This window comes from Dendrobates tinctorius, unplaced genomic scaffold (genome assembly GCF_039654945.1).
Source record: "Dendrobates tinctorius isolate UK_male_01 unplaced genomic scaffold, ASM3965494v1 ptg000129l, whole genome shotgun sequence".
Classification (NCBI taxonomy): Eukaryota; Metazoa; Chordata; class Amphibia; order Anura; family Dendrobatidae; genus Dendrobates; species Dendrobates tinctorius.
In genome coordinates, this window is record NW_027361797.1 from 30,365,305 (window position 1) to 30,382,984 (window position 17,680).

The 17,680-nt window shown below is 47.2% G+C and overlaps 1 protein-coding gene across 1 annotated transcript in view; it reads right to left on the reverse strand.

The window, feature by feature from the left end:
* Positions 1 to 17,680, reverse strand: part of ABCC1 (ATP binding cassette subfamily C member 1 (ABCC1 blood group)) — a 154,091-nt gene that overhangs the window by 33,787 nt on the left and 102,624 nt on the right. The window contains exons 23-26 of the mRNA XM_073542907.1: positions 15,935 to 16,245; positions 15,628 to 15,827; positions 11,731 to 11,857; positions 2,165 to 2,266 (exon numbers count right to left, since the gene is read on the reverse strand). Of these exons, the coding sequence (XP_073399008.1) occupies positions 2,165 to 2,266; positions 11,731 to 11,857; positions 15,628 to 15,827; positions 15,935 to 16,245 (740 nt within the window). The remainder of the gene's footprint in view (positions 1 to 2,164; positions 2,267 to 11,730; positions 11,858 to 15,627; positions 15,828 to 15,934; positions 16,246 to 17,680) is intronic.

Consider the following 17,680-nt stretch of genomic DNA (forward strand, 5'->3'; position numbering starts at 1 on the left):
TACCCGAGTACCTTAGGCAAACTCGAGTAACGAGTATTTACACCGAGATGACAGGGCATTTGAACAAGGAAATAACTCTGTGAAAGCCACCATTAGGAGACCTGCTTGGGGGGGGGGGGGGGGGAGAAATCTGATGCGGAGAGGGAGGGAGTCGAGCAGATTACTGAATGGGTTGGAGAGAGCTGGCTGCTATGTCATGAGTTAACCCTTTTCCTGGAATTTAACAAATCCTTACAAACGACCAGGCTCTGGTGGCCGAGCTCCATGGAAACCACCTGTACACCATGAAACATAAAAGCACTTATTTGCAGAAGAATGACCACAGATAGAAAAGGCAAGTCAGATCACAAACTTGCTTATTTTCATTCAAGCTAACTAAGGCAATTTAAAAACTTGAGAATAAGCCTTTAACACCACATCAGGAAACTAAATCAAGGATTCAATTAGCACATTCTTTGCTGTAATTTAATATCCAAACAATGCCATAGCTGCAAATCTAGGCAGACCAGCATTTCAGGTAATGCTGCACAAACACTTGTTTGTAACAATACACACTGATTCATGAAATCCCCACATTCATGTGGTTCAATGGACACTGCAGATTTTAGTACTTGTGTTACCAGTATAAAAAGATAAACATTGTATACGAGTATATAACCAAAAGAAACCACGAAGTTCTTTTATCAAAGAAAAATAATTTATCATACATTTTTTTCCAAATAAAACAGACTTTTTTTTTTCCATCTGTTCATGCCTGTGCGGCTGTTAACAGCAAACAGATCTGCTTTACAGCAACCACATGGATCATACAATGGAGAGTAGAGATGGGTGAACCCGAACAGTAAAGTTTGGAGTCCGTAAGCAAAACACCACTTCTGAGCTGTAAAGATAAAAAAAAAAAAATCCCCGCCAGTCAGAGCCGTGGTTCCCACACTGTTAAATGACAGCACGAGCCTGCAGCTATGATCGGAGGTATAAAGTTTACCCCACGGTCACTGGTGTCGGCTGATGTGACTACTTCTCCCAATCAGCCAATGCTTGCTGCTGCTAAACAGGGAGAGCAGGAGCGGCTGATGGGAGTAATCATCAGCTGGCTCCTGAACTGTAAATAAATTTAAAAAAAAAAACAAAAAAAAACGGTGTGGGTTGCAGTAGTACCATCAGCTGACAACAGTGACCAGAGGTAAATTTTATATCTCCGATCACAGCTGAGCGCTCACTGTCTTTCGCTAGCATGGGAACCGCGGCTGTCTGACAGGTCGTGATGATTTTACTACTAATCAGAAGCGGTGTTTGTCGCGCTGTCATACACATGACCGCGTGGTGAACACTGGATGTTCGGGCCCCCCATTCAAGTGAATGGGATCCGGGTTCGGGTCCAGTTCTGGTAACTGAACTTTTTGTAACTGTTTGGCGGAACCTAAACATCCTGCTGTCTCCACCTGGCTATAGCGAGGCACTGCCAGACCCAGCAGAACACAACAGGGTTAAATTCCTGCAGAGTTTTCCTTCCCTGGCTTATACCCGGCCAACAGAGAAAACATTACGCAGCTTCTCCCTCCACACCTTGCTGAAACTCAGGTTCTAGTTTGCAGGCTTCTAATTCCTTGTCAATGTGTTTTCCTTGTTTAGTCTCTCCTGTCACTGACCCCGCTTGTTTAATCATTCTGTCTGATCTCTCTGCTGCGGACCTCGGATTCATATTCTGATCCCATGCTGCCTGCCCCTGCCCATGGACTGTCTGACCAAGTCTGTGTCTTTACCCTCTGTATCTAGTGTTCTGCCTCTGACTCTTCAGGCAGCTGCTGCAGTTCCGGGACTGCCCTGGCGAGGCAGCCAGTGGCTACACTAATGGCCAAGCCTATCCTCACTATCACAGGCTCTAATTAAAACTAGGTGGCCACTTAGTCACACCCTGCAGGGCAAGCTCAGCCAGTGGCGCAGTGGATCATTGTCAGGGTTTGAAAGGGATCAGTTACACAAATAACTTGATTAATTTCAAAATTTATGAAAAACTTGTTGCACTTTAAAACTGATCCGATTTCACAAAAAGATCAATCAGCTTTCTTTGTCCAGCTATAAAGTAAAAGTTGTGGAGGCTAAAGAAGAAAAACAACCTTACTGCTGAATCAGGCAACAAAGTAATGTAGTCGGCGCACTTTACCTCCTGCTCCAGATCTGCATATTCCTTTACTCTCTCCACCGCCACAATATTGGTCTCCAGTTCTGAGGACATTCTTACCAACCAGTTCAAGTATGTTGTCACCTAGGAAAAAATATTGAAAAAAAAAAAAAAAAAAAAAATCATAATTTCCAAGACATGTTTATGAGTAATGAGGGGGATACGGAGAGGGTTTGGTACATAGATTCTTATAAAAGGGCTCCGCTCTACTTTTGGAATTAAGCTGGCTCCGTAAATAAGCTCATCAGTACAAACCCAGTTTAGTAACCTCGTAAGTGGTGGCTCGCCAAACATGTTCCCTGGAGCGGTGGCTGTGTAAGGCATATCGGCAGAATCTTGCATACATGAATGCTGCCCACACCACTGATTGGCAGCTTTCTGCCCATGGACAGTGCACATAAAGCTGCCAATCAGTGGGGTGGGCGGGTTTATACAGAGCTCAGCATTCTGAGAACTGCTAGATCTGCAGCAGGGAAAACGGATTTTACCAATACTACAGCAAGCAGCCAAGTAAGTGAAACATGGCTGGAATCAGGGTAACAGAATCCCTTTAAATGCAATTTTCTTCTCTCTTCAGTGCATATTACATTCTCTTGGACAGCAATTCCGGCTGTAGTGTCCCTTTTTTTTTAAACTCTTTATTGAATAATACTTCAGAATGAACATAAACATTAAACAAGATATGCATCTGATTAGGTTACCAATATTAACAGATGTCCATTTAGAATACCATTACAAAAAAGTTGTGTAAAAGTGTTTGCCTCCTTCCTGATTTCCTATTCTTTTGCATGTTTGTAACACAAATCAAACAAAAATGTTAGACAAAGATAACAAGTAGTCACAAAATGCAGTTTTTAAATGAAGGTATTAAGGGAAAAAGAAATCCAAACCTACAGGGCCCTGCGTGAAAAAGCGATTGCCTCTCAATAACTGGATGGGACACTCTTAGCAGCAGCAACAAGTCTTTTACAACGTTCAGGAGGAATTTTGACCCACTCATCTTTGCAGAATTGTTGTAATTCAGCCACATTGGGAGTTTCTGTACATGAACCACCTTTTTAAGGTCAAGCCACAGCATCTCAATAGGATTAAAGGCAGGATTTTCACTAGATCTTTCCAAAGTCTTAGGTTTTTCTTAACCCATTCAGAGATTGACTTGCTGATGTGCTCTAGATCATTGTCCTGCTGCATAACCCAAGTGCGATTCAGCCTGAGGTCACAAACAGATGGCCGGACATTCTCTTACAGGATTCTTTGATAGACGAATTCATGGTTCCAATTACCACTGCAAATCTTCCAGGTCCTGAAGCAGCAAAACAGCCTCAGAATATCACACTATCACCACCATGTTTTACAGATGGTATGATGTCTTTCTTTTCTAAAATTCTGCGTCTCTTCTATACCAGATGTAATGGGACATCCTCCTTGCAAAAAGTTCAACTTTTGTCTCGTAAGTCCACAGAGTATTGGGTAACATCAAGATGTTTTCTAGCAAACCCAAGACGAACCGTTATGTTCTTATTGCTCAGCAATGGTTTTAGTCTAGGAACTGTGACATGCAGGCCATTTTTGCTCAGTCTTTCTTTTGGTGGAGTCATGGACACCTTAACTGAGGTGAGTCATGACCTTAACTGAGGCAAACGAGGGCTGCAGTTTTTTGGATGTTGTTGTGGGATCTTTTATGACTTCTTGGATGAGTCGTCTCTGTGCTCTTGGGGGTAATTTTGGTCGTCTGGCCACTCCTGGGAAGGTTCACCACTGTTCCATGTTTTCACCATTTGTGGATTATGGCTCTCGCTGTGGTTCGCTGGAGTCCCAAAAGCTTGACAAATGGCTTTATAACCTTTTCCAGACTGATAGATCTCAATTATTTTGTTTCTAATTGTTTTCCAGAATCTTTTTAGATCGCAGCATGATGTCTAGCTTTTGATGATCTTTTCGTATGCTTCACTTTGTCAGGCAGGTCCTATTTGAGCGATTTCTTGACTGAGAACAGGTGTGGCAGTATTCAGGCCTGGGGGGTGGCTAGGCAATTTGAATTCAGCTTCCCAAATATGTGATAAACCACAGTTAATTTATGTTTTAAAGGTAGGGGAGGGGCAATCACTTTTTCACACACAGGGCCCTGTAGGTTTGGATTTCTTTTCTCCTTAATAATAATAAACACCTTGATTTAAAAACTGCATTTTGTAATTAGTTGTGTTATCTTTGTCTAATATTTCAATTTGTTTTGTGATCTAAAACATTTAAGTATGACAAACATGCAAAAGATTAAGAAATCAGGAAGGGGGGCAAACACTTTCACATAACTGTATTAAATCATATTTTAAATAGCATATATCATTGTAACAGGTTGGAATATATTAATGTGTAACTATATATTTTGAACCTTTAGAACACTGCAATCGTCCGATTGTTAGGACCATAAATAACTTACCAAAACTGAAGTCTTAGAGGGTAGAAATAGCAATACACTCATTGGTTCATTTGTATCAGGAATCTTATCTCATGCGTTTGGAAACTCGGAACTCAATGTACTGGCAGGACTTAATCTTACCATATTAGCGCCACATCTAAGGCTCTGTTCACATTACATTTGAGCCATCCTGCAGAGGTCTGCCGTCAGCTAAGAAGTTTATTAGAACAAAATAACAATAAACAAGCTGTATAGGATTATCTGGGTGCCTGGTCATCACAGCTATGTGTAATCCTGGTACAAAACTGCCTTTCTGGAGAAGAAATCCTCCTGCGAGATAACAAAACATTGGAAGCCTATTGTGTACTCCAGGTAAAAGGACCAAATTGCTCGCCAACAGGGAGAAAAGGCTTTATCTAGTGTGAGGTGCCAAGGGGAGAGGTACTAGAAAAACAGGATTTTTTGGGTTGCTTACCGTAAAATCTGTTTCTCGGAGCCTTCATTGGGGGACACCGAGACCATGGGTGTATGCTGCTGCCACTAGGAGGCTGACACTATGCACAATAAAAGGTTAGCCCCTCCTCCGCCGTATACACCCCACCGACCGGCAGGAAGTTCCTCAGTTAGTGAGAAAGCAGTAGGAGAAGTAACAGAATAGATTGAGAACAGAACAAACAACTCAACTGTAACAAACCGACAAACATAAGAACAGGAGTTGTAGAACATGGGAGGGTGCCGTGTCCCCCAATGAAGGCTCCGAGAAACAGATTTTACGGTAAGCAACCCAAAAAATCCTGTTTTCTCGTTCGCCTTATTGGGGGACACAGAGACCATGGGACGTCCCAAAGCAGTCCCTGGGGTGGGAAACAAACCTCCATCAGGCCAGTGGACTCGCCACCGCAGCTTGCAGAATCCTTCTACCTAGGCTGGCATCCGCCGAAGCGTAGGTGTGGACCCTGTAGAATTTCACAAAGGTGTGAACCGATGACCACGTTGCAGCCTTGCAAAGCTGCAGCGCGGAAGCTCTGTGGCGCACCGCCCAGGAGGCACCCACCTCCCGAGTAGAGTGCGCTCTGACCCCTGGAGGGGCCACTCGATGCTTGACCCGGTATGCCTCCAAAATTGCCGATCTGATCCAGCGCGCAATAGTGGCCTTTGAGGCTGGGTGACCTTTCCTCGCCCCGTCAGGAATGATGAACAGAGAGTCTGACTTCCGCAAGGAAGTCGTCCGGGCTAGATAGACTCTCAATGCCCTGACTAGGTCCAGCTTGTTCAAGGACCGTTCCCGAGGGTGAGCTGGGCTCGGGCAGAAGGATGGCAGAACAATGTCCTCATTGAGGTGAAACGAAGATACCACCTTCGGAAGAAAAGAGGGCGGAGGCCGCAGAACTACCTTGTCCTGATGAAGGACCAAAAAAGGAGAGCGGCAAGAAAGTGCTGCTAATTCCGACACGCGCCGGATGGAGGTAATGGCCACCAGAAAGGCCACTTTCCAAGAAAGGAGGGAAAGGGAAACGTCCCTGAGAGGTTCAAAAGGAGGACCCTGCAGCACCTGAAGAACCAAATTAAGATCCCAAGGATCCACGGGCGCTCGGTACGGAGGAACCGTGTGAGCCACACCCTGGAGGAAGGTTTTGACCTGGGGCCGGGAGGCCAGCATTTTCTGAAATAAAATGGACAGTGCCGAAACTTGACCCTTCAAGGAACTGAGAGCAAGCCCCGCATCCAGCCCTGCCTGCAGAAACGCCAGAATAGAAGGGAGCGAAAAAACCAAGGGCGCGATGTCATTGGTCTCACACCAGGAGAAATAGGCTTTCCAAGTACGGTAATAGATCTTCGAAGAAGGCAGCTTTCTGGCGCGGATCATGGTATGAATTACCCGATCAGAGAATCCTGCCCGTCTCAAAACCTCGGTCTCAACAGCCACGCCATTAAATTGAGCGACCGAGAATTGGGGTGGCAAATCGGGCCTTGAGACAGCAGATCTGCCCTGTCGGGAAGCTTCCAGGGGGCGTCCGCGAGAAGGTTGACAATGTCCGCGAACCAAGACCTTCTGGGCCAATTCGGGGCGAAGAGGATGACTGGAATCCCCTCTGCTTTGATTTTCTTCAACAACTTGGGAAGAAGAGGCAGAGGAGGGAACAGGTAGGGGAGCTCAAACTGTGACCAAGGGACGGCCAGAGCGTCGGCGCCCACTGCCAGAGGGTCCCGAGACCTGGACACGAATTGTGGGACTTTCCTGTTGAGGCGAGATGCCATGAGGTCTACATCCGGAGTTCCCCACCGACGGCAGAGCAGATGAAACACCTCCGGATGTAGGGACCATTCCCCTGCCGCGAGACCCTCGCGGCTGAGGAAATCGGCGGCCCAGTTGTCCACGCCGGGAATGTGAACCGCGGAAATCGTTGGAACAAAGGTCTCTGCTCATTGAAGAATTCTGGACACTTCCGCCAGAGCTGAGACACTCCGTGTCCCCCCTTGGCGGTTGATATACGCCACCGCTGTGGCATTGTCTGTCTGAATCCTGACAGGCAGGCCCTTGAGGCGCCTTTCCCAGTGGACGAGGGCTAGATGGATCGCTCGTATCTCTAGGACATTGATCTGCAGAGCTGATTCCTGAGTCGACCATCGACCCTGAACAGTGTGATTGCGGAACACTGCACCCCAGCCGATGAGGCTGGCGTCCGTAGTGACAATCTGCCAGTGAACGGGAAGAAAAGACCGCCCCAAGAGAATGAGGGGAGACGTCAACCACCAGTTGAGAGACCGCTTGATCCGGCATGAAAGGCGAACCGGACGATCCAGAGACAGAGCCGACCTGTTCCACCTGGACAAAATGGCCTGCTGGAGTGGCCTGGCGTGAAATTGGGCAAAGGGAACTGCCTCTATCGCTGCCACCATCTTCCCCAGGACCCTCATGGCTGTCCTGAGGGATGGAAATCGTGTGATCTGTAATGATCGCACGCCCTGCTGCAGGGAAAGGATCTTGTCTTGTGGGAGAAATACCCTTGACCGACGAGTGTCGAACAGAAGGCCCAGAAACACAAGGCGTTGAGTAGGGACCAGACAGGACTTTTTCCGGTTGACAATCCACCCAAAACTGGACAGGGTGTCTAGAACGATCGCCACACTTAGGCAGGCCTGTTGAAAGGAGGGAGCCTTGATCAGGATATCGTCGAGGTACGGAAAAAGAACGAGACCTCTGATCCTCAACAAGGCCATCAACGCCGCCATAATCTTCGTGAAGACTCTGGGAGCGGTGGCGAGCCCGAAAGGAAGCGCGACGAACTGGTAATGTTCGTGGTGAATCGCAAACCGCAGGAACTTCTGATGTCCGGGAAATATGGGCACATGTAGATAGGCATCTTGGATGTCTATGGAACCCATGAATTCCTGCTCCTCCATGGAAGCAATTACCGAGCGTACTGACTCCATCCGGAAGTGGCGAAGGCGAACTCTCTTGTTGAGTAACTTGAGATCCAAGATGGGCCGAACTGCCCCGTCCTTTTTCGGCACCACAAACAGGTTTGAATAAAACCCTGTGAAGCGTTCCGATTCGGGAACGGGCACAATCACCCCGGAACTGAGAAGAGAGGTGATTGCCGAACCGAACTCCGGGACCAAGGCCGGATCCCTCGGCGGACGGGATTGGAAGAAGCGATCCCGTGGAAGAGAAATGAACTCTATTTTGTATCCTGTTGATACAACCTCTCTGACCCAAGCGTCCTCTACTGAGGCGAGCCAGACGTCGCTGAAGAAAAGAAGTCGACCTCCCAATTGGAAGGGACCCACGGGAGACCGATGGTAGTCATGCGGATGTAGACCGTCCAGATCTAGACGGTCTTCCCTGGGAAGAGTGGGACCGCCAGGACGGAGTGGGCCTGAAGGAAACCTTCTTTCTTTCCTGACGTGCCTGTGGCCTTTGCTGGTTGGAAGGGTTTTCCGCAGTATTGAAACGGCGGAAAGTCCGAAAGGGACGAAACTGACGCCTTGGAGGAGGTCTGCGAGGCTTGGAGGGGAGAAGAGAACTCGTACCTCCGGTAGCGTCCTTAATAATCTGATCCAATTGTGATCCGAAGAGACGCACTCCCTGAAAAGGCAGATTGGTCAGAGACTTTTTAGAGGACAAGTCCGCCTGCCAGGCCTTGAGCCAAATTGTACGTTGGATTGCCACGATGTTACTTGACGCCTGAACTGCGCAAGATGCGGCATCCAAGGAGGCAGAAAGCAGATAATCCCCCGCATGGGAAATCTGATTGGCGAGATCAGCCAAATGCTCTGGTCGTGCCTTATCCAGAATGCCCTGCCGAAGGTCGTCTGCCCAAGTGGATATGGCCTTTGCTGCCCAAGAAGAAGCAAAGACTGGACATACCGCTGCTGATGCCGCTTCGAAGGCAGATTTTGCTAGAGACTCTATGATCCTATCATTAGAATCTTTTAGAGACGCCACACCTGACAGCGGAAGGACCGTATTATTAGAAAGTCTGGACACGGGAGGGTCCACCGAGGGAGAAGCGGCCCAGTTGTCCGTGAGCTCTTTAGCAAACGGGTACAGCACGCCGAGACGCTTTCCTCTTTGAAAGCATCTGGTCGGATCTTCTCTCTCCTTTGTAAAAATCTTTCCAAACTCAGAATGGAAGGGAAACACCCTGGATGGTGTTTCCGCCCGTCTGAACGAAACCTCCTGATCTGAGGATTTCGCAGGGGCGTCAGCGATGTCGAAGGTATGGTGAATCGCGGCAATGAGGTTTTGCACCGTAACCTTCATGTTCGCATCCTGGTCCGAATCCAGCTCTAAGACCCCTTCCGATTCCGAAAGCGCTTCGCCTGACTCGGGAGAGGAGGCCCGAGAGGGAGACTGCTGGGGACTATGGGGTGAGGTAGGACGAGGGGAGGACTCCGCCTGGAGGTCCTGCCTGGGCCTCTTGCGACTGCCGCTGGCTGGCTCAGATGGGACGTCCTGAGACATGCTGGGTCCCGCCGAAGCTCCCAAGGGCAACTTGTCCAGAACGCTACTAGGGACTGAGACACCTTGGTGAGGTCTGCCACTGACTGTGATAGAGAGGAGGCCCAGCCCGGCATGGGGGGCTCACTCACCACTGGGGCTATGGATGGCTCCTGAGCGGCGTCGGGCTGGATTGGATTGCTACAGTCCAGGCAGAGGGGAGTGGACTGACCTGAGGGAAGTTTGCGATTGCAAGAAGAGCACGCAAAGTACTTGACTAAGGTGCCAGAGGAGGCAGGGGGACGAGCGCAGTCAGACTTAGAATTAGACATACTGACGGACAGTCACTGAAGCCTTGCCGGAAGGTTGGGGGACAGGAGGAAGAGGAGGGTGTCAGTCTGCAGTATGCAGAGTTACTCACGGTCCGGTGTCCTATCGCAGCTTCCAATAAATGGAGATGCACGGTTCGTCCGGTTTGCAGGGGCACGGCTGAGGGAACAGCGTCCGGCTGACAGGCTGCGAAAATGGCGGCAGCCAGAGAGGAGCCGAGCAGGAAGCGCGCGCTTTACTGCAGATGCAGAGGAGGGAGGTAGGCGGGGCTAGGCGCCGATGATAAAAATGGTGCCGCCCGCTAAGATGGTAGGGTGGGAGGGACGGCGCCGCCTCCGGGACGCTCAACCTGAGGGGAGAAGGCCGTGGGCGGGCTTAGAGCGGGCGGGAGGGAAGCCCGCCCGAGAATGGAGGCAGGGGGCGTGGCCGCGACGCCGGACAAGGCCCCAGATGAAGCCGGGGCCTGGATTAGAAGAGGCGGCCGCCTGTCAGCACAGGGCGGCGCAGAACCGCCGCGGTGGCCGCTACTGAGGACAGCTAGGACCCGGCGGGGGGGGGGGGGGGGGGGGGGGGGAGAGAGAGCTGTCCGATAACCAGCCAGGGCCTAAATAGCTGCAGCGGCCGCCTGGAGACGACGCGGAGGCGTCGCAGCACTGTCACAGCGACCGCTGCCGAAGAATCCATGGAGTGGCCTGGCGTGGAATCCGCAGGGGAGAATGGGACTCAGGTCTCATACTTACCCTCCTGATCTGTTTCAACCAGCGTACTGTTTCAAGGAGAGTATCCTGCGCCTCAACCGACCGACCGGCTCTGGTAGGCGAGTGGGTGGGAGACGGGGAGCGAGGACCATCTGGAACGCCACATCCATGTTAGGGGTCTTGGTCCTGCTGTAGACTTATGAGGATACGGGGTGGCAGTACACGCCGTACTCAGTCTCTTTGTGGGACTACAGATGTGACTATTCACACTGTATCCCTCCGGAAAAAACCTGAAAAGAAACGACGCACATCGAGGTAGATATGGGTCTAATGAAAGACCCGTGTCCACCTCCTACTGACACGAAGCTAAACTGAGGAACTTCCTGCCGGTCGGTGGGGTGTATACGGCGGAGGAGGGGCTAACCTTTTTTTGTGCATAGTGTCAGCCTCCTAGTGGCAGCAGCATACACCCATGGTCTCTGTGTCCCCCAATAAGGCGAACGAGAAACAGGTATATTTCTCCCCGTTTCATTTCATATGTCTCCCTGTACTGATGATGAAGCCAGTTTATTTCACTGTAATCCAGTCCTGGTTTCCTTAGTGATCAGCATGGAAAGGACTGGTAGTTCCCCCTCCACTTATTTAATCCAGGTTTTGGTTTCCTGACTGGTCCAGCTGATATAATCAGGAGGAGCTGGGAGCTCTCAGTCTCTCTCGTCTGCTGAGCTGGGAGCTGACACAGTAAGATTACATGGACTTGTTTGCTGTTATATAGGTTTATTTTATAGTTAGCCTGCTATTGTTAGTTAGTGGCCAGACGGCCTTAGATGTTTTATTTCATGTTTGGCATGTGTAACATTGAATAAAAAGTGTGCACAATAAATATGCCGTGTCCATATTCATGTGGAACTTGCTAGTCTGCTGAAGTGACTTCATAGCCACACGCTTGTGCCAAAGCAAAGATCGCAGCTGAGCTATCTATTCCCCACACTAGCCATCTAGCACAGGGTGTACTGACTTAGGAATTCTTTAAGAAAGCCTACAGATAACCTGCCTGTACTGACAATCATTTCAATATATGCTCCAAATATATTTTGTATAGAATGGACTTCTCCAATAAAGCCGAACTGTATGGCAGAAGCGATTGTAATGGTTTTACCTGTAAAGCATAAGAAACGGAGAGTCCGACTAATCCAGGGCTGAGCGTAAACCTCGATATGACAGCAAACAGGGAGGCAAAGAGGACTATACAGTTTCCTACAAATTCCAGTCTTATCGCCAGCCACCTGAGAACAGAGAAGACGGTACAGAGCTGAATATAGGTATTTTTAAAGGAAATAGGACACCAAGTTTTAGTTATTTAATCTGAGGACAGCATGAGGTAAGGGATGAGACACCGAATTCAGCAATGTGTCACTTATTAGGCAGTGTGCTGTTTCAATACAATGGGTGTTTTATCAGCAGGAGATTATCACAGCTGGACAGATGTCCTTGTGAATCCTGGTCCAGAACTGACTAGCAGCACACTGTCACTATACAGTCATGGCCAAAAGTTTTGAGAATGACACAATTATATTTTCACATGATCTGCTGGCCTCTGGTTTTTATCAGATGTTTTTATCACATACAGAAATATAATTGCAATCATATTATGAGTAACAAAAGGTTATATTGACAGTTAGAATGAGTTAATGCAGCAAGTCAATATTTGCAGTGTTGACCCTTCTTCAGGACCTCAGCAATTCTCCCTGGCATGCTCTCAATCAACTTTTGGATCAAATCCTGACTGATAGCAGTTCATTCTTGCAAAATCAATGCTTTTAATTTTGTCTGAATTTGAAGGTTTTTGTTTGTCCACCTGTCTCTTTATGATTGACCACAAGTTCTCAATGGGATTAAGATCTGGGGAGTTTCCAGGCCATGGTCCCAAAATCTCTATGTTTTGTTCCCTGAACCATTTAGTTATCACCTTTGCTTTATGGCAAGGTGCTCCATCATGTTGAAAAAGGCATTGTTGATCGCCAAACTGCTCTTGGACGGTGGGGAGAAGTTGCTCTTGGAGGACATTCTGGTACCATTCTTTATTCATGGCTGTGTTTTTAGGCAAGACTGAGAGAGAGCCCATTCCCTTGGCTGAGAAGCAACCCCACACATGAATGGTTTCAGGATGCTTGACAGTTGGCATGAGACAAGACTGGTGGTAGCGCTCACCTGGTCTTCTCCGAATAAGCCATTTTCCAGATGTCCCAAACAATCAAAAAGGGGATTCATCAGAGAAAATGACTTTACCCCAGTCCTCAGCAGTCCACTCCCTGTACCTCTTGCAGAATATCAGTCTGTCCATGATGTTTTTTTTTGGAGAGAAGTGGCTTCTTTGCTGCCCTCCTTGAGACCAGGCCTTGCTCCAAGAGTCTCCGCCTCACAGTGTGTGCAGATGCACTCACACCTGCCTGCTGCCATTCCTGAGCAAGCTCTGCACTGCTGGTAGCCCGATCCCGCAGCTGAAACACTTTTAAGAGACGGTCCTGGCGCTTGCTGGTCTTTCTTGGGCGTCCTGGAGCCTTTTTGGCAACAAGGGAACCTCTCTCCTTGAAGTTTTTGATGATGCGATAGATTGTTGACTGAGGTGCAATCTTTCTAGCTGCGATACTCTTCCCTGTTAGGCCATTTTTGTGCAGTGCAATGATGACTGCACGTGTTTCTTTAGAGATAACCATGGTTAACAGAAGAGAAACAATGATGCCAAGCACCAGCCTCCTTTTAAAGTGTCCAGTGGTGTCATTCTTACTTAATCATGACAGATTGATCTCCAGCCCTGTCCTCATCAACACCCACACCTGTGTTAATGGAGCAATCACTGAAACGATGTTAGCTGGTCCTTTTAAGGCAGGGCTGCAATGATGTTGAAATGTGTTTTGGGGGATAAAGTTCATTTTCTAGGCAAATATTGACTTTGCAAGTAATTGCTGTTAAGCTGATCACTCTTTATAACATTCTGGAGTATATGCAAATTGCCATTAGAAAAAATGAAGCAGTAGACTTTGTAAAAATTATTTGTGTCATTCTCTAAACTTTTGGCCATGACTGTACAATGTACACAGTAAGCTGTGGTGTGGGTCGGGGCTAGCTTCCTGAGCTCTGCTACATCTAAAAACTGTCACAACCTCTGCACCTAGTAAACTAAGTGATACATTGCTGGAATCAGGGTCTCTTTTCCTACATCAGGCTGCTGTCAAACGAGGAAGCAATAATCTGCTGACAGATTCATTTTTTAAAAAACAAATTAGGAAATCATAATTGAATACACGGTATAATATAATTCTGCAGGAGGCTCATTCACGACTCTAGTCTATTAATCTAAGAAGGAGCACGGCAAAAGACTGTTCCTTCCACTGACGTTAGACGGGTTGTCCACGTTTGGAAACATTTTCTTTTTTTACTTAAATTCTTGTATTTGGGGCTAAAATTATTTCTTTTTTTGCAATTGCTTTTGATAAAATGTTTTACACTGTCTACTCCTAGCTGCGGAATGAGTCATCCGAGAAGCCATCGGTGACTTTGTTCTCAGAGTTTGTAACTCATCAGGTGCTTTCACATTGCATTTAAGCACCAGTTCAGTAGCTCCGTCGGGGCTTGCGTCCGAACCCCCCTCAAAACGAGATTTGGGTGTATGTGCCGACAAGGCCATAGACTACACTGGTGCTGAGAGAGCGATTGTGCACTCAGACGTACATCATTTTAGGGTGTGTATACCTACTGGAGGCGAGCACCTAGACGCAGTCTACTAGGTCTGGTCTTTCTGAGCTCCTTGCAGTTGATTTATGACCACAGACTGGTTGAATGTTTCTTTGTTTCCTGGCACAAACGGGGCAAAGATTTAATTAAGTAAAATAAATGCACTAGCGCTGCCCCTTATAAACTGATGTTTAAAACGCATAGGCTGACACTTCTCACCCATGTGCATAAAAACTGTGCTCACTATAATCAATGTTACCATGCACTAAAGCTCCCGTGATAGACATGAATAGGCTGATGAGCATTACCGCTCAGTGATTTCTGATGGAGGACGAAAAGCGTTGGATAGGAACATTAACAATCCTTTTTTGCCTCGACCAGAGCCCGTAGCTAGTGACGTAACAAGAGCGCAGGGCGGCAGCTTTCTTTTATCAAACTAATGTCTGAGCGAGCGTGACCGGCCAGAACACCACCAACATTGTTCGTTACATACAGCACATACATCCAGCATATTGCGGACTACTGCGTATTACAGATTTCATAAAACCCAATTGCAAAAGTGATTTTAAAGCCCGAAATACATGCAAATATTTTGTTCCCAAAAGTTGACAACCCCTACGGCGAAGAGAGCCACGCAGAAGCGCGTCCACCTCCAAGTTCAGTCTTCTCGATACAGCGGCCACCTTATCAGACAGGAAAGTGGACCCCTGTTCTCATATAGATCAGAGTTCCAAATGTGCAGAAAACCTTACTCAAAAACCTGGAGGCTCTGCTCAGATTCTTCTCCGAAAACTCTGCAAAAAGATTGTGCGCTAGTGATGAGCGAACGTGCTTAGAGGTGTTATCCACCTTGCTCGGGTGCTGAGTGACCGGCGTGCTCAAAAAAGAGGGATTTTTGGTTCTTACCGTAAAATCTCTTTCTTGAAGCCTTCATTGGGGGGACACAGGTTACCAATTCACAGCCTTTCCCTTTGGCCTAGCCTCGGCAAAGGATGGCCATGACGGCTGCCATGACCTTTGTAAAGACCTGGGGAGCCGAGGCTAGGCCAAAAGGAAGGGCTGTGAATTGGTAAGCTGAAGCGATAAAGAAATATGTTCCAGTTCTGTAGCTGCATGTCTCAAGGCCGTCAGGCAATCCCCGCATGTGTTCTGGCTCTCAAACAGCCACAAAACATGCAGCCGTGGGGACTTGAACATACTATTCAAGCATGCCAAAGACCCTCTGTTAGCACCCGAGCATGCTCAGATAACACCTTATCCCAGCACGCTCGCTCACCACTACTGGGTGCACATAGCTTAGAGAACAGCTGTTCGGACATACCGGTTGGAGACAATGCTGGGGTAATATGCCCTCTGATTCTCGTCCACTCTGAAGTCGCTAATCTGGATGAACTGTTTCTGCTCCCCAAATGCCCGGATGACACTGGCACCTAATAGTGTCTCATTGAAGTGGGAATAAACTGGAGATCGGCTTACTGACTCCAATCTCTTCAGCTGTCGTGACGTTGCTACATAAAACCTCTAAAAACGGAAAGGGAAAAAAAAAAAAGAAAAAAAAAAAAAAAAAAAAGGAACATTAGAAGAAATGGTTCTACCAAAGACATTCATCATCGCTGACCAGTACTCGCCTGTACAAAGAAGTAGAGCAGACCCAATGGTGGAATCATCACTGCGACTATTGGGGTTGCCAGGAGAATGATGATGCACGCTCCGATCACATTGAATAGTGATCCCATGAACATCTTGATAATCTGTGGAATCGTGGAGTCAATCGTGTCAATCTCCTTGGAGAAACGATTTACAAGATTCCCGCTTGGTGTCCGTTCAAAGAATCCCATAGGAAAGCGGAGGACATTGTGGAGCAAGTCCATGTGGAGATAGCGGGAGGCAAGGACACCCCCTAGTGAGACAGTTGTTGAGTATCCAAAGACAGCGATACCTGCCACAAAAAGACCTTGTTCATATATGCCCAATAGTAAAAACAAAATCATTTTTATAATTGCATAAATAACCCCATTCATGTGAACAAAACCTTTTTTTCATTCGCCGAAATTTTTGCAAAAAAAAAAAAAAAACCTTCCATTTTCAAATATCCCTTTAACGTCTGCACCCCGAGCCTGATTTCACCTTCATGACGGGGCCAAATTTTACAATTATTTTATGTGACTTGCATCTGTGAAAAAAAAAAAAAAATCTGAAATTTGCCAAAAAGTTTGAAAATGTTGCAATTTTCAAACTTAACTCTTTGATTTAAGGTCATAAAAATTCTGCCACAAAATTGTTAATAAATAACATTTCCCACGTGTCTACTTTTCATTGGCACAATTTTTGCACAAAAAAAAATTATTATTAGTATGTTAAGGGTTAAAACCTGCTTGAGCAGCAATTTTTTTTTTTTTTTGGAAGGATAAAATGAAACTATTTCACAAAAAGTTTACCTTTGACCCAAAAATGTCTTTTTACAAGAGAAAATGGACTCCAAAATTTGTTGTGCAATTTCTCCAGAGTACACAGATATGTCTTTTGTGGGGGGAAAACTACTGTTTGGGAGCATGGAAAAGTTCGGAAAGGAAGGGGCGCCAGTTGACTGGAATCATTAGCGGATGCCATGTTGCATTTGGAGAGCCCCTGATGTGCCTATACAGTGGAAACCCCCCACATTTGACACCATTTTGGAAACTAGACCTCCTCTAGAAATTTATCTAGATGTGTGGCAAGCACCTTGAACTCCTCAGGGGCTTCACAGAATTTTACAACTTTTGTCCCATAATTTCTGCTGAACATGGAAATACCGTACTCCATATGTGGCTGTACAGTACTGCTTAGCCGCACGGAGAGACTTGGGAGGGACAGAGCGCCATTTGCCTTCTGGAGCGCAGATGTTCCTAGAATAGTTTGAGCACTCCATATACAGCCCCCAAGTGCTAAAAGAGTGGAATCCCCCCACAATTGACCTCATTTTTAAGATTATACCCCCTTCGGGAATCTACAGATGTAGTGACTATTTTGACTCCATGGGCGTTTTACAGAAACAGGCAATAGTGAATGTTAGTGCCCAGCTCGTCTTCTGGAGACATGAACCCGTAAATTAGGAGGGTTCTTACCGCTTCAGAAATACCAAACATGTGGACGCTAAATGTGGTTTAGGCAAACTTTTGGGCTCAGAAGGGAGCGGGGCATTTGGGATCGCAGAATTCGCTGGGTTTCTTTTTTTTGGCGGGGGGGGCTGCAAAGAAGCCATGGTGCTTTTCTACAGGCCTCGTACTACCAGCAGCGTGGAAGCCCCTTATATTTCCGTTAACAGATGACAGATCTGAGTGGGGACTTGCTTTTTTTGTAGATTGAGTTGAAGCTTTCATTGGTAACACTTTACA